A 23,297-nucleotide genomic window follows, 5' to 3' on the forward strand; every position below is an offset into this window, starting at 1 on the left:
AGCCAGCTGAGGCCCAGGTGGCTCGCAGAATATGCCCCCTCCAAACTCTTCTCTTTGTCCTTTTGAACAGGTCAGAGGGGCTATGCCAAACCAGCCCTGCCTCCACACCTCATTGGTGAGGTTCAGCAGCTTTTCTTAGTCCAAAAAACAAGGAAAAGGAGGCAAACAAGGTTTCTGCTGAGAAATCACATTTGCTTCATCCCTCCTTCCCAAAGCCCCAGAGTGCAGGAACTGGGACCTAAGACCTAGGTCCTCCACTCTGGTGCTCACAACTTCTCTGAAAGTAACAGCTAGGATTTTACCAAGGACCTGTAAAAGTCTTTTAACCAACACGAGGCTTAAAAGATTAACTCGTTGCTGAGACCAGACTACGATTCTCCTGATTCAGCAGTACTCACTCAATGTGCCTGAATGTGCTTATACATTTCATCACTCAGAGCCTACGTAGATGACAGATGGAGATAGACAAAGTGGTGATGGCAGGGGTGGAGGGTGCAGTATTTCTATTCCTTTTTTGTTCCTTAGTCAAACACATGGCAGCCAAGTAACACCCTCCAAACTCCCCCATCTCTGCAAGTTAATGGCAGCTACAAGATGTAACGTTCATTAGTTCAATGGTTTGCAATGTAACTCAAGGCTCAGCTGGTATTTTTCGTGTGGAATGAGGCAAGAAAATATAATCGGAACGCTTGGTGGCTGCATGATGCTTATTTCTTATTTCTCTGATTGTACCTGAGAGGTAAGTGTGAAATTATGCATTGAAAAAAAATGTTATGTCACAGTAACAACCCAATAAACCTGACTGCGAAGCTTTCAAAGAAGCAGAAACCAATGAACTCTTACTACTCACTTGTAGGAGTATTACAAGTAGTCCTTTTCATTAGCTTTTATTTTTGACCACTTTTTCCAATAAATTAATTTTCTACTGAGCAAGAATGTTGGAACCTAAAGTCCGCTAACCAAAGACTAACTGTAGGACATGCAGCAGCAATACAGTCTTTCCATCTTTCATTATTACTGCCATCTTCTTTCTCTTGGTGCCAAAGAAGCAGCAAAGCAACCTCTATCATGGGCCATGTATATCTTCATCCAAGTCTTCGGGTGTGAAGCAAGAAATGCCAGGCTTGCTCCTAGGTTACCTCTCTTTAATGCACCGGGTTTAATCCATGGTCCAGCTCTGCTGGCCTGTTGTCTATATCCTTTTTATTGTCTGTGTCAAAAACACTTGCTGTAGGTGCCCAAAATAGCTCCATATGCCTTTTTCCCTGTTCTTTTTGGTTGTTACATTCTTCCAGCTTCTTCCTCTGCATCTACACATCTATTATCATTGACCCTGTCATTTTCTACATTTCATTCACTGTGATCACATCCATCATACAGTTATGGCAATTGTGTCTCTTCATATCCAGCAGCTGCATCTCACCCCAGCAACGTCTGCATTTTGCAATCTGCATCTATGAAAATACAATAGTAATGGACTATAGCAAGTATTCTGTTGCTACCCGTAGTGGTTCTCATTTTCTGACCTTCAACGGGTTTTCTGCTCCTGCAGAAATTATTTTCTTTACCAACTTGGAAGCTAAAACTTTGCTATTTTTTATGGTGTTTTTTTGCTTAGCTCAGTAATGGTCTGTTGTTATTGTCCAGAAGGGAGCCCCAGGTGGGATCTAGGCCTGAGACATCAGCTGTTTAAACAAGTGGAACGGCTGTCATTAATCTTTGCTTCTGGAGCTTATAACAGGAAAATGGAGCAAGCAGGGAATTGGTTCTCAATAAAAGAAGCGTCCTTCAGCCTTGCACAGTTTCATGTCCAGCTACTAATCAATATATATTGTTCCCATAGATCACAGTAGCAGCAGGTGAGAAATTGCTTGGACTAGAGGCTTGTGTAGAGTGGACATGGGAGGATTTCCCATGCACACTACAGACAAATCAATCTTCTAGAATAAGACCCGAAAGAAGTATCAGAAAAAGGCAAGAAATGACACCAAGGATGTTTGGGAACAGACCCTTTGGGGGGAATTTTTAGGACAGGAAGAAAGTCTGGTTCTTGTCACAAGGGTTTTCTTGTGCTTCAAAGATCAATACAAATATGTTAGAAGATAGGTCTTTGCAAAAATACTGGTAGCTGAGAGCTAACTGAGAAGTGTCACCTGCCTGCACACCAGGCCCTCCTTGTCTTAATGACTCATTCTAGTGAGTGTCTCTACCTGCATCCTCCGGTCCACACAGGCCACATTTGTCTATATTGCTTCTTTGATCTGAGTGCCTCACTCTTGCCCCTTTCTCCTCTCTGCACCAAATCTCTCTTTGCCACACCAGGGCTGTATTCCTCAGTAAAAAGTGATTCTTCCTATCTACTCCAGAAAATTCCTGAGTGCTCTAAGCCGATCCAGCCTCCATTCTGCACTCTTGTACCGGCAAAGCAGTTGCTACAACGGCCCGTGAGAGTGGCCCCAAGATGCAAGAGGCTGATACTGCTTAGATAGAGGAATGTAATCTTCAGATTACTGCTGTCTGAGCCCACAGAGCTTAGTTCAGTCTGGCTGAGGCAACACACTGAAATTTGACAGCAAGCCAGAATTTCCCATCCCGCTCCTGGTTCTGTGTTAACAGCAATGAAAACTCTGCAGTTTCAGAAATACACTGCTTACTAGAGGCTTCAGCTACAAGTAAATCGGTTTTTCTTTGGGAACAAAGTAAAATATCAGCAACGTTCAACTGGATCTGGTGATCAAACTCTGTGCAAAGGCTGCTATTTCATGGCCCATCACAATCTTATCTCTTTCCACTGCTGGACAGTAGGGAACGTTACTTCTGGCATAGACTGGATTGGACATCTCTGAAGGAATCATTTAATGGGCCCAACAGCTGTCTTTTCTTTTAAGAACAGAGAGTACCTTAAAGTGGGCCATGAAGGAGAACAGAAAGGTTTTAATGGCTGAGAATTTGCCCGGTAGGTAATACAGTCCCTGTGTTTTCAGCTACTGTGCAGGAGAGGTTACAGCAAGAGGCATTTCAATTCCCAGAAGGAAGAAAGCACTTCTGGTTATATTACCAAGACAAATAGTGCAGTGAAATCAGTTCTGAGAGACAAGAATTGGTCCCGAAAGATTGACTGGGTAAATTTTCAATACAATTCAATTCATATGCTCCTTTGGTACTTTCTATTTTTTCCTCATAAGCATCTGGTAGGCAGTGCAGAATGTGGCAAGCTTTTTTATATGATGGATGGTTTAGACTCTTCAATTAAAAGCACGTTTGCAGGTTTGAGCAAATCTCTGTGATGAGGGAGAAGGAAGAGCTCTGTGTGTGTGAAAAAAAAAGGTCCTATTTTGTGTGTCTATTAGCACCTCCGCTCCTGTTTTAATTCTATCATTATTTGACCAAGGGGATAAGACACCACAGCACACTGCTGTTGGCTGGAATTGCGGTATGCAGCTCCCCTCCAGCGCATTGTCCACACCACCCTGCCAAGGACATGGGGAAATCGAGCGTGAGCTGGGAGTTTTGCCATTTCTGACTGAGAGTGGGCGCCATCGTCACACAAGGACTGAATGCGCTGTTGTCCTTGATGCCTTTTGTCACCCATCTTACCATTCTCTAAGGGTCTGGCTAGGGAGGGATAACCTCAGGGAAGCTGTGTGTCACTACAGGTCTGCACATTTTTTAAAAAGTGAAAAAAGGAAAATGATTACTTCTGCTCTGGGACATTATCATCCAGTTCCCTTTTTCTCCTTGAGAACACTGGAAATGCCCACTGCTGGTGTACCTCCTCTTCCAAGCTGAGGAATGCTCTGCTTTGGTTTGGCAGATCTGGGGTCACAATCCAACCCCCACGTCCCTGCTGGCTGCCAGGGCTGTGCGCGTGGGCTAAGCGGATACTGCCGGGCTGCTTCCGAGCACTGGGACTTCACGCACATGCTGTTTTGTTTTTACAGACTTTCTAATAAGCGCTGAAACCAGACACCTTGGATTGCTGTGCTGCTAAAGAGAGCCTGGCTCCTGACAGTGGTTTTGCAAAGGACATTTCACCTTTTTTTGCTGAATGAAAATGACTCATGAAGTGAATATTCAGATTCCCTGCAATTCTTAAGATAACTAAGCTTGCATATCCTATAAATGGTAGCCTGTAACATGTCCTTAGAACGTGTTTTTTTCATGAGATGTAGTATCTTTGGTACTTGGATATTTCTTTTGCTCTCTCAGAGAGGAAATTTTGATTGATTCATTTTATAAATGGCCTTTTATTATGGTCATGATTGCTGAGAGTGACCATAAGCAAGTTTTTTCTTTTGTTTTCACTAATTTATTGCAAATTACGCTAAGGAGCATCGCATTGAATGGCCAGAATCTTCACTGCCTAAACAGTCCTGGGATGAAAAATGCCTGTTGTCTGCTGGCTGTAAGAAAAGCAGACTTTTGTAACCATGTTGCTATTAGCTGTATTCCGAGCTGGGAATTCACTGACAGTTATTTGCAAGGTACCGAAACATTCTAAATTGGCTTGGCTCCAGTTGTACTTTGGAAGGAGTGCATAAACAGTGTACATCATTCAAACCCGCCACATTTTAGAGATGTGCTTTAGTTGTAAATTTGGGATACAAAGCCATGTTAATGCATCTATATGGCTTCAGGACTCCAGGTGTTACTTCAGTTAGCTGTCATGTTCTGTTAATCTAAGGGATGTTTCTACAAAGCTGCACCTCACTAGCTAAATCTGAGTTATCCTCTGGAGGTGCCTCTCTTTCTTTCCCTTGATTATAGATATCTTGGTATACCTTGATCCCCAGTGGAAGTACCTGACTTAAACATCTCAGACTAGATAGAATGAAGCCAGTTGTGTGCATCCCCACTGAGAGCCGTGGAAATTGATGCAATCCTGTTGTGGTCAGAGAGAGTAAGACTGTGCAATTTTTAGTAAGATTGCTAAAGTGGGCAGCATAAATTGGGCTGGATCCACAATTTGGGGTGCTGAAAATATTCCCATTGGCACAAACATTATCTCTGGTGCAGAGGTGGCTTGGCCCTCCCATATTAACTTTAAACATATTTAGAGAACAAATCAGGTGAGCAGTCCTTCGTAGGGACTTCTGTGGTATTTGGGCCAGGCAGTTGTTTTAATCAACAGGGGTTGTTGATTATATGGAGTATAGGCCACACAGTTGTATCACCTCCACCACCCCCAGCCCCTTGCAGGTTGATGGATTGCTTCTCAGAAAGGTTTCTTGTGGCTGTGTTTTGGGGTGATAAGCCTGGCCTTTCCCTCTTCTGTTGTCTGCACTGACTTGGGTCTGAAATGTACATGCCCAAACCTTACCCGAGTTTCCCTTTACAGCAGCAAAGATAAAACCCAAGACATGCAGCGAGGATATAGCATTAAATTATTTTGACAGAGCTAAGATTACTTGCCCAGAGTGTCAGTCAGGAGAAAGCAAGAAGACAGCATGAGAAGTACACTGATAAGGCAGCCAGGACTGGAGTCCAGCATCTTTTGAGGCAGAAATGCAGCAGCCTGGGCATAAAGCTTTTTAGAAGAGGCAGACCTGGTAGCATCTGCAATACTGTATCTTGAATCCTGCAAGACTCTGACAGCCCCTGCCCTTTGAATGTCCATGGCTGTTGAAGATAAGCAGGACATGAGCATCTCCCTATCTTTTGTATGCAGTCACTCAGTCACATGGTACATACACCCTAAAACATTACTGTATAAGAATGACTAAATCAACTTTTATCTGTATTTCCATATGTTTCTTATAAATATTCTTTTTTTTTTTTTTTTCACAACACAGCTATAAGGTACAGAAGTATTATTATTTCCATGTTGTGAATAAGGAGCATTTCGGGATATGCAATTTTATGCCTGCAGTTTAGATCACATAGATGTCTAACTCCCTTATTGCTTCTTCCAAACAGGGATTTAAGCACCTGAATGACCTAAGCTGCTGCCAGCACAAAGTATTACTCCTCTGAAGGGACAGGCTAATGCCCCAAAATCGCACCCTAAGTGATGGTCTATGTCAACTCAGAAACACGTGCAGTATGGAAAAGGGGGCTTGATCGATCTTAACTTCTTGTGCCATTTCTTAGCCAAAAGACCATCTTTTCTGTGTATTGTTGTCCCAGCGTAAACTACAAGACTGTATCTTACTTTGTTTAAATGGAAAAGAGTCTTAACGGAGTGTAGTGAAGAAGTTCTACTAAATATGTATGGTTTAAGCTCTACCTGCATAACTTCATTAAACCTTTTCCAAAAAGGGGGATGTGGGCCGGATATTAGGGGTTTTGTACAAATAATCTCACCAAGCAGAGGGTCCTCACTGCAGCCTGTGAAATTATTAGCTGCTCACAACGCTCATCATAACTCCAGGCACAGCATCACAGCCAGTCATGGCTTTTGACAGTTCACTTGCAAATCTATGTCATGCCTTCAGTGCCTTGGTGATCAGTAGTTTCTTTGCCCTTCCCTGGATGGATGAAGGTGTAGAACTAAGGAGCTATGACTGTTTTTCCCCTGTTCTTAAAGTTAGAATTCATAGCATTGCCACTAGAATAATTGCTTATTAGATTTGTCATTAATTCTAGTTCTTTTTAATGAATTAGCATAGAGGCTCTAAGAACCAAGGGAACAGAAATGTTGGAAGTTACTTCTCACACATCAGTGAAATAATAAAACACTATGAACTGAAAGAGTAGCATGAGCTTAAAAGGACAAATTGCATCTGGAAATTTTATTTATGTATCAAAACTAATTATTGCAAGTTCCACCTCGATAGCACTTGAGGATTTCATTACAAGATCTAATTGGACTTATATGCACTGTAAAAGTTTTTTATCCTTTAATTGGTAGCAGAAATCAAAGCAAAGAGAATGAGAGACAAACTTGGTATTTGTTCCATAAACTCATCTGGCTTCATTTGCATTTACATGGTTCTTCAGAGCTGCTGGTAGCACAGGCTTCTATTAGCATGCCAAAAGAGAATCTGCTCCTGGTCCTTCAGTTCAGTGCTTCAGAAATGCGTCAGAGTCATTCAGCCAGTCCTTAATTACCAAAGGATGCTACTTCAAGTCATCCCTGAGCATCCTGCCCCTCCTCAAGCTTCTCTGGAACACAACTGAAAAAAACACAAGCAGCAGCTGTTGTGCCATTTTACTGCACTGTCCGTGATGGAGCTGCAAGCCTACTTTCCCAAGGGTGAGTGAGTCCTTGGAATAGCTCATCTGAATTAAGTTTGTGGGTCGGGACCACAGCCCTTTTAAACTTCACCGAACCTGGTAGCACGAACATTTTTGATTGATTCTGCCTGTAATGTAGCCAAGGTGAAACAGCTCCTTCAGAGCCTACGGATGTTAAGAATGAGAATGACTGAATTCTGCCTGCACTGCCCAGTGCTCTTTTGTCCTTTGACCCCCACTAATTCCCACACAGCAGGCACCAAAACCAGAAGCAATATAGCTGTTCTGTCTAATTGGCCTAAGTTAAAAGTGAAAGATACATAAAAATATACAAAGATGAAAAGCCTGTCAGGACCGCGTCCCCATCACCAGTTTTCACAGTACCATCCAACAGTCACTGGAGCTGAAACCGATGTGCGTGAGGGTTAAGTGAAACATCTTTTGAACTGGTGTGGAGACACTTCTAGAGTCAGTGATGAGGACATGGATTACTCCAGTTCAGTGAATCAATAATAGCTGATTTTGTTAATGCTGAGGTAGCAGAAGCAGCACCAGGGGGATATAACCCACCAACACCTTAGTACAGTGACGTGCAAGAGCTGGCTAGATGCTAGTGCTACTGACACATAGAACAGCAAGACAAACAGTGGGTAGAGATGATAACTGCTCCAAGACTAGATGTAGTAATGAAATGGTGGGCGGCTTTAGGGCCCTGGTGGTGAGACCAGCAAGAGACTGCATGTTGGTGACACCAAAATATCACCTTGTAAATGTCAGGCAGCATTCCTCCTCTGAGCTCAAGGTGAGCTAGCCCAGGTGCATCCCTGGACCTTACATTATAATATCTGACATCAAGATGTAAGTGGACACAGCAGCAGGAAGGGGAAAAGTGGTATAAAAGGGCCTCTTGAATGTTAAGCGTTTATGCTGGCAATTTGGGAGGCTGAATGTATAACAGCTGCAAAAGAGACTGAAGAGTGTGTTGTATTTACCATTCACATGTTCTTGACTCAATTTGTTGTATTTTACCGAAGACTAGCTGTGTCCTTTCTTCCTTTATGCTTTTATTTCATATGAAAACTGAGTGTTTATGAGGGAAGTATTGCCTGTCACAGTTTCCATTGGGAGGTATTAAATTTTCCCAATTTTCTGTGTGTTTGAGCCGTGTGTTACATCTGCAAGAGGCCTACACTGGTACTAGCCACCCAGCCTGGGAGAAAGGTTGTAAGTGTCAGAAATATAACACCTCCCAGCCTCTCCATTTGAAACTGTGAAAGTTGCCAGTCCACCTTTCTGGTTCTCCAGCAAAAACAGGGTAGATTTTTTCTAAATTTGGAAATACAAATAACTGGCAAGCTGCATTCACACCACAGACGGAAGCAGAGAGCGTGCAGGAAAAAATTTTCAGAGTCTGTTGATCTCCTTGCTGTCACCTTTCCCTGTCACCTTACAGTGCTTCACTTTGACAGGTAGAAAAAGGAGACCACAACATTTACACATAGATTTCCAGAGGGCAGAAGGCCAAACTGTCATTGTTCAGTTGCTTTGGGAACCTTCAGAGACAGGGACTCAGGAAAGACAAAAGCTGATGCTGATCCTGATAACACCATCATTTTCTCTCTGTGATGTTCCTGGGATGTGTCCTCCACCAAAGAACCATCCTGCTTCCCATGGTGTTTGGACATAAAATGAGTATTCAGGAGGAAGTTTTTCAGGAAGCTGCTTTATTTCTTTTTCTCCAGCTTATTCTAACTCTCACCCTCTCCTTGAAATGGCCCAAGGGCTTCAATAGTAGATCCTTCCCTTTCTTTCCCAGATATTAATTAAAGAGCTCAATCTTCAGTGCATTTATTATAATAAAATAGCCATGCAGTGTAAAGCAATCTAATTTTCCCTGCTCCACCGAGGCCAACAAAATGCTCGCTTTGGGGCCTTAATATAATGAAAGACCTGAAGAGTTATTTAGAGGCACGCTGAAGATTCACATGTTTGAGTGGGTCACGAGTGCTTTTTTACACCCTCATCAGTACAAAAAAATGCTTATTGTGTGATGAGTTCCAGGGTGTCAGAAAGCAGGAAGAGCATGGCTCATAAAAGCACTTGTAAGAGCAGCCAACATCTCATAGAAAAGATGTGCAGTCCCGTCTCTAAATTTTTAACTTCTCCCGGCTAAACTGCAGAACTGGTTGTGACCCGCGATACAGATGCGATACATAGCAGCACATTTCTTCCTGAATCAAACGATAGTGCACTGTACCAGACCATATAAACAGACAGATGGGAGGAAAGACTACAGCTTCTCTCTCATGGTTAGTGTGCCCCAGTGGCAATGCTGGGAAGTAAATTTTGCTCTTACCTGGTATTTTTCCTATCTGAGAGAACAAGGATTTTTGAGATGTGGTCATCCTCACTCAACATTAGATAGTCCACAGGAAGAAAGCTGTCTGAAATGCCTCACCTGCAGTTTGTATGTTAACAGATAGTAGAAAACCCAACCACAATACACAAAACCATTGGAAACCTGACTTCATTAGTTGATTTGCTTTCAGAACTGCGTGTCTATTTACGATGACAATTCTCTTGCAAAGAAGCTCTTCATTGCGCGAAAGTTCTCCTGCATTTATAATCCTCTGCCTGGAACATCCTAATCCTTTGTTTGCACAGGGGTGTCTATACTTTGAAGCGTTAAATCTTTGAAAGAGGACACTTCACAGACCAACAGCCCAAATACGGCTTTGGAGCTTTGGTGTATCAAAATATACATGGGGGACTGATCTCCCCCTGCCTAGGTAACCATTTCACATCTGTGCGAAATGAACTTCAAGCTTTTCAATTCTGATTTAGTTGAGTTCTGAGACCCTTTATGGGTTAGCTTAAATGACAGTATAAGCAGCAAGACAACAAAAAATCCAAGTGCTATGATATGGATAAGCAATAATAAAAAAGATTAGCATTGTGGCTTTCATGCCAGCAATCCCTATATAATTTACATGCTCTACAGGAATCACAGGAAAATAGGGACATAGGATTGGCAGGGACTGCCGAGGTCATTGAGTCCAGTCCTCTGCTATCACAGGCAACAATGTCATATAATCCCTTTCATAAATCCTTTGACTTGCCAATGAAATACAGTGAACACAGGGGAGAAAGCTGTTCAGAAGAGCACAGAAAAACCCACAGCCTGTTTACAATTAAAAATGCAACTGAAGTTACGCAGGCTTTTAACAGGGATGAACCAAAAATTTTGGTTCAGTTCATCTCTGACTCCAAACTTTTCTGGCATCCAGGTGGGAAAGGGTTACATGTAAATATCTGATGCAAGAGATTCACATTCGTGTTTCACATATAAAGAGGGACTATGAGAACTGAGATTTGATTTGAGCACCAGCATGGTCAAAAAATGCCCATGGATCTTGAATAATCAAGACTGGTTGAAATGTCCCCTTTATATATCACTTGAAGTATATTCAAGATGACATTTGACTAGGTTGCCTGTTGGCTCCAGGAAAGGCTAAACAAATCCAGAAGAGGGAACAGACCAGCTGAATTCCTGTTTTGCACAGCATATGAGAGGTGTTCATCTATGACATGGAGAGTTCTGAGAAAACCAGAGTTTTCCAGAAACTTGGAACTCTCTGTTCAATTTGTGATTCGGACATTTAATTTTGCCTTGCTCCTTTGCAAGTTACATATAAATAACCCATTGCTAGTTGACTTGGCTGCCAGGAGAGCCAAATTCAGTGGCAAGAGAAAGGGATTAGCTGGAATGGCTTGCTGGGACTGGTAAGACTAATGAGGAAACAGTCTGTATTGTAAACTTCTGTAGAGTGCACGTTAAGCAGTTTAACCTTTTGCTGTTTCCTTGCCAGTGGCTGATATTTCTGTGTGTATCTTAATAGGGGAAGCATAAGTCTCTCTTTCAGATCTCTTCATGCTCCAGATTGTATTATTAGCTAAACTATAAGCAGGAAGTAATCAAGACATTTGAACCCATGCCAGAAGCCAAAGCCCAGACTGTGTCCTAAGCTAAAGAGGGCTGCTCCCTGCTTGCTCCCTACAGGAGGTGATTCTCAGTGCTGCATCAAACAACCAAAGAAGAGATCCACAGCTGCAGAGGATCTTCTCATCAAGCTTTTTCAATCTGGACTGAGAAATAGCTGTTTTGGTCAGCACTAGGTACAAGCTGAGAGGGTGTTTCAGTGGCTCCCTGTTGTCACAAACTCAGAGTGGAAAGAGGAGTGAGTTGGTAAGTGAAAAAGTTTAGCCAGTTCACAAACTTTGCCACAAACTTTGCTCACCTTCAGTGTCATGGTTTAAGCTTATCTTCACTAGTCACTGGTTCACACATTTTGAAAAAGACAAAGTGGGAACTGAGGTCAAGCCATTGTGCCTCTCCCAATCTGTCGTGAGATAATGTGATGCGTGTAACATTGTTCTAAAGCAAATATTGCACTTTTAGTGTGTATTATACTGAGTTTTACAAAGCATGTGTAAGAGTGTATTGTAATTGCAGATTTTCATTACGAAAGGACATGATTATACTAGAGAACCAGTTGCTGGGATTCTCTAAAGGCTGCAGAGACAGAAGAGGCACCACATCAAGGAGCTGGTGCTCATTTGGAGTATGTTACAGATGAGATGTTGGGGAAGACAGGAAAAAGGCCAGTTTACAGAGTTGAGGTACCATTCTGTCAAAGATGTTAAAAGATAACAAGAGGGTGTACATAATGATCTCCCCTGGCCTCTGAGCTTTGGAAAAGAGATGAGAGGAACAAAGAAGGAATGTGAAAAGTAAATTAAGAGTTAAAGCGTTGGCAGAAAATGATAAGTGAACAACTTCTAGACTGGTTTCAGCAGCTTTTACAGGGCATCAGGAAAATGATGGAATGGAAAATTTAGGGGAATAAAAGAAGTAAGAAAAGGGAAGTTTAGTGCTAGATTTATCTGGAGTGTTCCAGTAATGGCCTGACTTACCAGGAAATTCCTCTTATACTTACTTTGCTTTAAATACAATGTTGATATTTCTCTGTAGGTGTATTACAATAATTTCTTTATATTTATATTCAGTAGACTAACCTTTCTGCAGCATTCCTGTCTACTTCTGAAAGTTAAATTTTAGTGTATTTTATCATAGGAAGGAACTGGACAGATAGGTAACATGGCCCACACAAAACTGACCCAAAGCAGTCATGCACAGAAAGCGCATGCTTTTAAGGGAGGTCAAGAAATTTAGAGGTGAAAAGCACATAGGCAAGTATGTCTAAAGCAAAATAGCCTATTTTTTGTCAAACACTGCAGAAAGAATACCTGAGTGCAAAGGCACATGGCATAGTTAGGAAAGGTTTTGTCAGCAGGTGAACCTATTAAATACTCATATTTCTTTAAGAAATCCTTAAAATATATCTTTATGTCCTTCTTCAAAAGTTTTTTAAAAGTTCTAAAAAGTTAAAAGTACTTTCTTAAAAACTTTTCATTGTAAGGTTCCTTTATTCTCATTTCCACTATTAAAAATTAAGACATACCCTTGTCTTCACTGAAATGTAGTCATCACATACCACACAAAAGTCCTTTCACTGCCTGATAAACATTATATGTATATTCCCCACATTTCCCTGTCACCTGCGCAGGTCCATACTTTAATTAGTTCTTTCCCTTTGAAAAAGCAGGGAAACTCAACCATGTACAGAGTTCATAAAAGTGTCACAAAATCTTCACAGTTTCACCACAGTGGGCATAACTAGTGAGTGTCTAATAACTTCCATGTCTTGACAGAAAAAGCCTGGAAATACCAGATGACAGCTGGCCTTTGCTTTGATAAAGGAATTTTAAGATTGCTTATTCCAGTAAGTTCTATGCTGATTCTCCTATTCATTACCAATACCATCAATGTCTCACTCCCCGATGCCAGAACAGAAAATGAAGGTGAGGAAATGAGCGCTATGGGCCTGAGGCAGCACTCCTCATCTCAGGGGCAGGCTGCAGCGAGATGAGCAGGGACAGAACAGCTGGCCAGGTGATGAGCTGAGAGGACCGGATCTAATGAGTTCCTGCGGTCCCAGGAATACGCAGACAGATGTAAAAGAGCATCTCAAGCATAGTGCCTTGAAATGCCAGAGAGAGGGCAGATAACGTATGCAGCACAAACAGATGTACACAGGGAAGGGCCACTCCATACACTGGGCGAGTATCATGGCACAGGTGTGGCAAGAGGTGGCAAGGCTGATATTTCCTGAGATTAAGGGCAGGGAATGGGTGATTTCTAACAAGAGCAACAACAAGTTACAAAGCAAAACAAGGTGAGAAGGGAACGAGAAAATGAGATAAGGCAAGGAGGTCTTCTAAAGGAGGTCCAAGTCAAAGTAGCATGAGCAAGCAAACCAAAGCAGGGAGAAAAGGATCAGGTACGTTCACCCTTATTCATAAAACTAGGAAAAATGCTTAATGCTGCCACATGTTGGAGAGTAGAGAGAACAAATGAGTAAGGGGTAAAAGAAATGGTAGCTAATTATGACGTACTTCATGCCTCTCCTTCTAGTAGTTATAGCTGCAGCAGCAACTAACTTGCTTCTCTTCCTCTGTCATTTTGCACTGACAAAACAGACTCAGTTAGTGAATGGTCCCCATTCCTGCAGACTAGCACTGTCTATCCATAGAAAAGCCACCTCCCACAACAGTTATACCAAAGACACACTGTGCTGTTCCGGAGGGAACGAGATGTCACTTTGGTCTCTGGCCATTCAGTCATCAGCTTCCCTGTTCAGTGCTCTTATAAACGTACTGGTTGATACTAATAGGGATGGACCGAGGAGAGACATGACTTGTATCTTTCCCAGCTTTCAGCTGGCACAGCAATGCTCACCTGTGTACATGACACATAAATGCAGTCTGCTGATGGTTGTCTCAAGTCTACCTCCTGCTGGGCAGAGTTCATTTCTGCCTGAAGTACAAGAGCAGAGCATATTGCAACTGTGGAAATGTCACCAAATTACAGCAAGGTGAGCATTTGCAAGGGAAAGAAGGCATGCTAGCCAGCAAGCATTTTCAAAGCATGTTAACAAATCCAGCTTATCTCACATGCCAGCTCTCCCCCGCCCCATTCTCATTCCCACTGAATAGACACTAATTGAAAATTATGTTTTCAATGTGAAGCCTTTTTCTAATTTGGTCTTGTTTAGAAGCATTTAGGGATCCTATGGTTTGTTGTATTTCAAAGTGATTTGCATGAACTCCCTGGGGAAGCCAACAAAGGGCACTGTCAACATTTTGCTGGCAGACAGCAAGGGTTTCTACTCAGCACAGAATATTCATGTGCTCCAAGGAACACAGATTCTTGGGGTAGAGGAGACAGCTGCAGAGCTCCAGTGCAAAACATCTAGGAAAATGCTGTAATATCTGTTCCTCTCCAGGGTTTTTTGCAGTCCTTTAGCAATCCTAACTTCCCTGGTAGGCATGGGAGAACTCTACTGAGTATTTAAATAATTAAAAAATATTTGTAATGGGAAAGGTAGAATTGTCAATGCAGTATAGTTAGACATGCTCACAAAGATGCTTTCCGGGCTTTAAGTCACATGTATGCATCACATTACATACTCTAAAATCTTTTCATGGAATTCTGTACACTTCCGCAAATTTAGGACACACGAGCATACAAAGTATAAAACATTTACCCAACAAAATATGTAATCATGCATTCAGGCTAGCATTACACACATGCCTATACATTTGGCATGTACATGATGCCAGATATTTTATATATGTATGTATGTGTGCATTATGTTATACATGAGTGTCTTTGCAGATCATACATGGTGCAGGAACAGCCTGTACCTTACAACATGCACCTGAAGGATCTGCATGCAGCCAGCTACGCCAGTGAAGTTCAAGTTGCTTACACCTGTGTGCATTAACAAAACCTGTGTGGTTTACTACATCTTCCAATCTGTATGTATACAATACACGCCTGTACATTCATTTACTTGTACAGTATTGTATTGAGGAGAAAAGCATTAAGGAGTACAGGGAAGTTTTCAGAAGACAGTTTATTAAACAGAAAGCCCAGTTCCTATTTTTATGAGCTTTCAGATTAGTGTAAGATTTGGTCTACATGCAAAAGTTTAGCTGGCTCAGCTATGTCAAGAACATAACAAACTATGCCATTAACTGACATCCCCATAACAACAAAAGTCTTAGAGTTGTGCCAGAATAAAACTCTTTGGCAGTCTAATTTCTCTAATTCAAGAAATGGGAGAAGGTAAAAGAATATTTTGCATTTTTTTTAGGGTAACTGGAGGTAGAAATTACCATCAAACTTTTCCCAATGTAACAAAGGCCTGAATCTACTTAGGACGATGTTTCTCATTAGAGTGGTTCAGAGTGATAGAGGATTACTACTTAATTCAAATCTAGTCAAGTTCCAAGCAGAAAGGGATTCTCTACTATTTCAAACTACAATTTGGGGCACAATAAGTATTGCAAACTGTCGTTTCTGTAGCTGTATTTACACAGCCTTCTACAGCCCCCAGTATTTCATCCAGGTGGCAGGGACTTTTCATGTGCTACTTTGAACACATATTCCAAGTATTCCAGGTATTCCACTCCCACTGCTGGAATTTTTCTGAAGTACCTCTGGAGAACATTGCCAAAACCAGCTAAAAACAAACATCAGATCTTCATGATTCTTTTCTTTTGTCACCGTCTAGCTCCTTCTGCATAGCCAGTGTCATTTTCACACTCTTATCAGGCAGCATAGATGAAAACAGTGCTCCAAACCATTGCAAATGCCACTGCAGATAAAAAGAAGTTGTGGAGAAGTCTTCACAGCTTGCTGCCATGCGGCTTCAGCATTGCCAATATGACGCTGTGCTGTGGAGCAGCTCTCACATGGTTTTGGAAGCGGTGGTAACAGCTGTCTCACCAGCAGCAGCCTCAGGAGCCCTGGAAGGCACAGGACATCAGGCTGCTCAGCATGGGAGCTGGGTCAGCATCCATAGCTGAAATGCTGGTTCTGAATTTATCAAGCAAGAGGCAAACGGTGGGGAAGGTCCTGGGACAACCATGAGCATCTACTGAATTTCCAGGCAAGACAGACGAAATTTTTGGATGTCTGTGTAGGTTCAGTTCAAAGTCACTGCTGCCTGCCCAAGCACCAGAGCTCCTGAGGGTAAATGTGCTGTGTTTGTTTGCCCTGGCTCAGTGTGGTGCACACAGATCGGACTTCTGTGTTGGTGGTGGGCAGTGGCATTAAAAAGGTAGTATCGACAGATGTTACGATGTTGGCCAATGTTCAGAGCTTGTTGAGGGCTTTGTACACACATGGTTGGGAGTCTGAAAAAAAGAAATGTTGGATGTCTATTCTTTCTCTTGCACAAGATGTCAGCGGCTGTTAGTAGAAATGGGTACCCTTGCCTAGGGCTGCAATACCTGAATGAGTACAATGGCAGACTTATAATATGAATGCAGATGGTCTAGGAACAGTCCTGACTCGGATAATGCCAGGGGCTCTCAAACTCATATTCAACAAAACTGCTGATTTGTTCCTATCACCGTAACAGACATTAATGTTGTGGGTATTCTCCCTGTAATTCTGGAGAGACTGCTCATTCTTTATGTGTGATTAAATCTTTTACTTGATAACATGCATGCTAGAAAGAAGTTGTTTAATTATTTGTAGCTAAAGGATAACATTAGAAAGCAACCGAGTGTCAAAAGAGGAAATGTTGCTGCCTCATAGTAAATGAAAATGCTGTGGAGCACTACCTGCTGTTATTCGAAGTGCCGAGTTTCACCCAATGCTTGTGAGAACAAGGTGGAAATACTCTGTGAGTGCTGGGTGGTAGAAGTGCACAATTCCTTCTTCAAAGTGACAGTTGCTTGGGACATACTCAAGTGCGCCTTATGTTTCTGCTTTTGCTGATTTTATACTTAAGTTTGATTAAACTTGGGTCTGTGTTGCTTTCTTTGTGTAATATTCCATGAATATTGCTATGAATTTCAAGACTTCAACAGGGTATTGAGAGTGAATACTTCATGGATGGTAGCACAAATATTTTATGTAGTTATTTGAAATATTTCACAAAACATCAGATCAGTATTTTATATGGTCTGATTTGTGTGATTCCAGAGTCATATCTTATTCAAGTTGTGGAAATACTTCCTCGGAATGGCAGGAAATATTTCATGAAATGTGCCATGAATATTCATATGAAATTACATTGAAAGTTTCATGTCTAGCCACACTCCAAAGTTTGGAAAGTATATTTTATAGAACTTCCCTTTTGAAAGTTTCCTAAAAATATTATTACCACTTTTCAACTACGCTCATGTTTAATTCAAAACATTTTCGAAAACAGTAACTTTCCTTTTTAATGATTGCGTAGAAGTGAAAGGGGTTTTTGCAAGTATGAAAAGCAAACACAGTTATTCCTTTAGTTACACAGGCTAGAATGACAGGATAGAAAATCCCATAGTGAATCACAGTAGTTATTGGCACTGATGTATAATCATATGAAGAGCAATGATAAAAAGAAAGACAAGTACAGAAAGGGGTTCCTTCCCCAATGCTCATAAGGGATTACTTCAGCATTGCAAGCACACCACCAGTTCATCTCTAGCTCTTGTACCTGGATGACCAAGACCTCTTCCTTGTCAGTATGACAGTCAGTCCCAGAGCTCCTGGTGTTTCAATGCCCTTCCAGGGGGTTTCCTACAAACTGTTGCATTTTCCATATCCTTACTCTTCAGCCTCCCTTTGCCCATTTCATTACAACTTTCTAAACATCCTCCTCACAGTCTGCCTTCCCAAGGGCCTCTGAATGAACCTCCTCCTTGCCAGGAGTCTAGAAACTGGCTGAAAGTAAGCAGTGGGTACTTCTGGGCTACTGCTGCCCTGCTCCAGTATACTGACCTTGAACTAGCACCATGGAAATGCAAATGCTTGGAGTCAGAATTCAGAGATGAAACCTGCCTGAGTGAGCCCAGAGAAGCAGCCAGCTCATGTTAAAAACGTCCCAGGAGGTAGAAGGTATCATGGCATGGCAAGTCAATGACGACCATGCTAGCAGAGAGGCACAATGCATCCAAACTTGAGCCCGTAGAAACATAACATCCCAATCATTTTATATCTTCTCAAAAGGAGGATGGTATACTCATTATCTGCCCCATTAATTTGCCCTGACCAGCATCGTATACGTGTGGAACTTTTCAACAGAAGTAGAATAAACTCAGTATAAACGAGTCATCTGTCCTCCTTCCATAGGTGCTCTTTGAGTTGAACAATTTGTAGATGCTACATCCATTTTTAAGTCTTTTTGCCCAATATTATATTTCACAGACACATTTTTCTACCCTTCGAGATTTTTCCTCTCTATTAGTGCTGCATGAATGTTCCACACAAACAAGAGAATCAAATTGACTCTGGCAAGGGCTGAGTCTTTACACAACCTTGCCTGTGTGGAAAGGCACACAAAATTCTGGGCTGCAAATAATAGTGCCAATTAGCTGTAGTTAACATGCAAGGCACAAATGCTTTGTCAGGGCTATGGTGGCTTCTGAACTACAGAACAGAGTAAGCATTACTAACATGCTCACAAATCATTTAAAAGGATACTCTAAAATTACCACACGCTGTAACAGGATAAACAATAAGACAGGTACAATCAGATTGCTATTACATGTACAAAGGTGGCAAACGGGGGGGACGGGGGGACGACCCAACTTTATTTCTCTAATCTCATTTTCCATCTGAATTTGGAGATGTCACTTTAACAGCCTAACAAGAGTTTTTTTCAGACGGCAACGCAACACAGTTCTCAATACTGCAAGGAAATCATTTAATAAAGGCTCGGTATTGTTCTGTTTATGGGAGCTGATACCACTTGATTAGACCCCTTCTCTTTTCAGAGCGGGAACCTGGCAGCGCCGGCGGGAGCCGCGCTGGGAGCGACCGGCAGCATCTGCGGGGACAGAGCGCCGCCTGCTGCCGCTGCGGCTGCGGGGCCTCGGCTAAGGGGCCTGGGCTGCGGGGCCTGCACTGCGGCGCCTGGGCTGGTGGGCCTGGGTTAAAGGGCCTGGGCTGAAGAGCCTGGGCTGTGGGGCCTGGGCTGAAGGGCCTGGGCTAAGGGGCCTCAGCTAAGGGGCCTGGGCTGGAGGGCCTGCACTGGAGGGCCTGGGCTGCAGGGCCTGCGCTGTGGGGCCTGAGATGAAGGGCCTGGGCTGTGGAGCCTGTGCTGGGGGGCCTGGGCTACAGGTCCTTGGCTAAGGCGCCTGGGGTACGGGGCCTGGGCTGCAGGGCCTGCGCTGTAGGGCTTCAGCTAAGGGGCCTACGCTGTGGGGCTTCAGCTAAGGGGCCTGGGCTATAGAGCCTGCGCTGTGGGGCGTGGGCTGAAGGGCCTGGGCTGCAGGTCCTTGGGTAAGGGGCTTGGGCTACAGGGCCTGGGCTGCAGGCCCTGGGCTGCAGAGCCTGTGCTGTGGGTGTTGAGCCCTGGGTATTGGGCTGCCAGTTTTGGGCTACTGCAGGGCCTGGCCTGTGGGTCCTACACTGCCAGTCCTGCACTGCGGGGCCTGGGCTGCTTGTCCTCACACCAGGCTCAGAAGCTGCCATTCCTCTGGGAAAAAATAAGCAGGCAGCCTTGCCACGGAGAAATTTTGCAAGAAAATCGGGTTACATCAGAAGGAATCTGGGGGAAATCTGTGCATGGCTGGAGACAGCAGTTAGATGCTTATAACCATGCAAGGTACCTTTAATGTGGGCCAATAAAAGGCTTTACATCTCTGAATGTTTGTATGCGTTCACTGTATTCCCCCGTGATATCTGGACACCTTTTCCTGAGAAACACTAAGAATTTTTTAAGATGGATGGGGGATAATTGCTATATCCCTTCCTTGGTTAAACTAAGCTCTGTTGGTGACTCAAGCCCAATTCTACAGAACAAGAAACAGAAAAGTAGAAGAATTTAGGACTGATTGCTGGTCTGGCATAAACTGACAAATGGTCTCAATTTCAGACACTTTAATATCCACTGGGGATCTGGTCCACAGAAACCTTCCAGGTTTGGTACCTGAGAATTCATGTGATTAAACCACTCTTCCAGTGTGAAACTTTCATTAAGCATGTCTTCTCTTTCTGTCATGATCATAATAGAAGTCTCTTATTGCCCCTGCCTATGGCTTTGTCTGGAGCCTGTCCTCCACCAAACACCAGGGCAGCTGTGGAACAAGAATGATAACTTTTTCCTCTGAGGAGAAAAGATAATTTCAATGATTTCACAAGTAAATTATTCTTCCTCTGGAGAACCTGCTGAAAATTGTGCAGAGCTCTGCAATGATTCCAGTGTACATGGATGTACATTTCCACAGTGGGCAGTGTACAGGCATGGAATTCAAATGTATAACAGTAACACTTCATTATCAAATGAGTCTGTAACTTACCATAGGGTTATGCCCACATGCATTAGCGTGAGGAGATTGAGAAGAAAGAAGAGAGGAAAATCCTGACTGATGGCCAGATTACTCATGTTTCATGAAACTAGGAGGCTTGCACTGCAGAGTCTAAAAAAACTATGTTGCCACACTCAAATGTGCATTTCAAGCTTTTGAGTTTCTATGAATACATTTCCAAAGATATCCCAACTGTAACAGACCAAGAGATCCCTGACTAACTTTGAAAAGTAATTTCAAACAATGTCTCCTAGATGTTTAACACTGTCAGCTCTTCATTCATGTTCCTTCCATATTAATGCTAAAGACTAATGGTGATTAATTTTAAACAGGTTCATTATAAAAAAAAATATTTCATATATGAGTAAGGTGAAAACTAGAGACTGGAAAATACAAATTGTTGTAAGGAGAGAAAAAGCAAAGGTAAGAATGATGTAAAGCAACAAAGAAACAGGTGAAAGAAAAACCAAAAGACATGGAAGAAGAACAAAGTATTATGGTACAATATATATTATAAAACAATACATATAAATGTGATTAAAATATTACATATAAACTTAGTATAATAAATATATATAATGGCATTAGAGTATTTTGCCATTGCTTACCGTCCCACCCCACCCATTAATCTCCCTGTAGTGCATCCCAAGGCCAACAGTTGAGGTCACCTTCCTTTTCCATCACTCTCTGGTATCTCAGTTGCTTGTTCAGATCCGCCATGGAGTTCCAGTCCTTCCTGGGAGGCACAACCCTTCTCACACCCACTATCATCCATGCCTACTTCTCTTTTTTTTCCTCCACTTTTTTCTCCACGGCTCTCATACAGTAATGTATAAATGCTACATATTTATCTGGTTATCAATGTTTGCTATAGAATGTAATCACAGCTTAATAGCATGCTGTTGAGGAAACAAGCAAGAGAAGGAGATAACAAGGCACCTCCATCTGTGTAAACATTACGTGGGGGTTAAAAAGTAATTAAATGGGAGGTTCATCTTTCCTCCTTTCTGGCCAAGTTGTAAAAGCTTGCCATGGCAGTGCTGATAAAGATGATTATAAAGAGTTTGTAAAATCTGCATTCAGAGCAGATGCTGCCTGGAAGATGCTGGAGGGCAAGAGATTGACATCTCTTAATATCCGCCAGGCTGCCTGAGGAAGCTGCTTCTTCCTAGAAAATGAAAGGTTCAGGTGAGCTAGTCATGCGTGTAGCTCCATGGATGCATTAAAAATATTCTTCTTTCATGTTAACATTTTGTTCCCACTACTAAGATTAGCCAGCATATTCTTTTAAGAAGATTACTTTGGGTAAATGCGATGGTCACAAGCACACCATGATTTAGTGCTCTCCCAGATCTGGCAGCAGCCATAAGCCTCCGCACTCTCAGACCCCATCAGAGCTTGCAAGAACCACATGAATACAGCTGCAGACAGGTAAAAGCACTGGGCCTCAATTCAAAGAGGGGGACAGAGGTGACTGATGCAGTCCCTGCTGGCACTTGCTGAAACACTGTGAGAACAAAGGAACAACAAAAGGAAGGTAAATGATTGATGCCGCTGTACATCCCTGCTGCCTGCCTGCATGGGCTCTGGAGAGAGACCAGGGCTTCAAACGCCTCCGAAAGCACCCTTCATCCTGCTGGAAAGCATATGAAAGAAAAGTCCAACGTTTTGCCTAGCTCAGCCTCAGGCTGACGTGAGGGGAATCCTCTTTCGTTGTAAGTGCCTGTGAAATCAGCAGGATGCTCAAGCATCTTCAGAATGAGGGGAAGACATGGCTACAACCTTTTAACTTTTGCCACAATTTCTATTTAGGTCATAGAATGATTGAATGGTTTAGGTTTGAAGGGACCTTAAAGATCATCTAGTTCCAGCCCTCTTGCCACAGTAAGGGACACCTCCCACTAGACCAGGTTGCTTAAAGCCCCATTCAGCCTGGCCTTGAACACCTCCAGGGATGGGGCATCCACAACTTCCCTGGGCAAATTGCTCCAGTGCGTCACCACCCTCAGAATGAAAAAAGGTCATTTGAGCCTCCTCTGTGTGTGCTGCCTCCATTGTCATTAGTTGCAGATACTTTGGTTTCTATATACTGGAATTAGGGGGCATTTTCCTCTGCGGGAAAAGAGGAAAGTCACCAAATCGTGGGAAACCATCTGCTTCTTGCATCAGGAGCCCAGTGTATGACAGCCACTTCCCGTACGTCTTTCATAGTATTTGTACACGAGAGACAAAAAGGGATGCAGAAACGAGTAGCAATTAGGGAAACGAGGAGTGCAAAGAAAAGCTCACGGGGCGAAAAAAAAAAAAAGAAGAAAAAAAAGCAAGGTTGCAAAAGGTAAAGGACATGGCACATCCCTGAGCAAACACACACACACATCCCGTACCACTCCCCTGACAGCAGGAAAAGCCGCTGGGCGCCACGGCTCGAGGTTGAGGGTTAAAAACCACCTAATTTTGAAACGTGTTCAACACCAGGCGTTTGTCCGATTACGAAAGCCCGGAGACGAACCGCCACGCAGGAGCCGGGGCACTCCTGTTTAGATTGAATTGCTTTTTAATATCACCTAAGCTCCATTGATACACAACGGATGCGCTCCGCGCACCCACACCCACGCTCCCGCTCCGTCCCCCCCCAGCCTTTAATGCGGCGCGGCAGGTGCACCGCCACGCCGCTCGGGGGGGCGGTC

At 42.9% G+C, this 23,297-nt stretch overlaps 1 protein-coding gene across 1 annotated transcript in view; it reads left to right on the forward strand.

Moving 5' to 3' along the window:
* API5 (apoptosis inhibitor 5) overlaps positions 1 to 23,297 on the forward strand; it is a 174,786-nt gene that overhangs the window by 135,306 nt on the left and 16,183 nt on the right. The window contains exon 2 of the mRNA XM_009895694.1: positions 19,075 to 19,217. Within this exon, the coding sequence (XP_009893996.1) occupies positions 19,075 to 19,217 (143 nt within the window). The remainder of the gene's footprint in view (positions 1 to 19,074; positions 19,218 to 23,297) is intronic.

The sequence above is a fragment of the Charadrius vociferus genome, unplaced genomic scaffold (genome assembly GCF_000708025.1).
Source record: "Charadrius vociferus isolate BGI_N301 unplaced genomic scaffold, ASM70802v2 scaffold111, whole genome shotgun sequence".
NCBI classification, from domain to species: Eukaryota; Metazoa; Chordata; class Aves; order Charadriiformes; family Charadriidae; genus Charadrius; species Charadrius vociferus.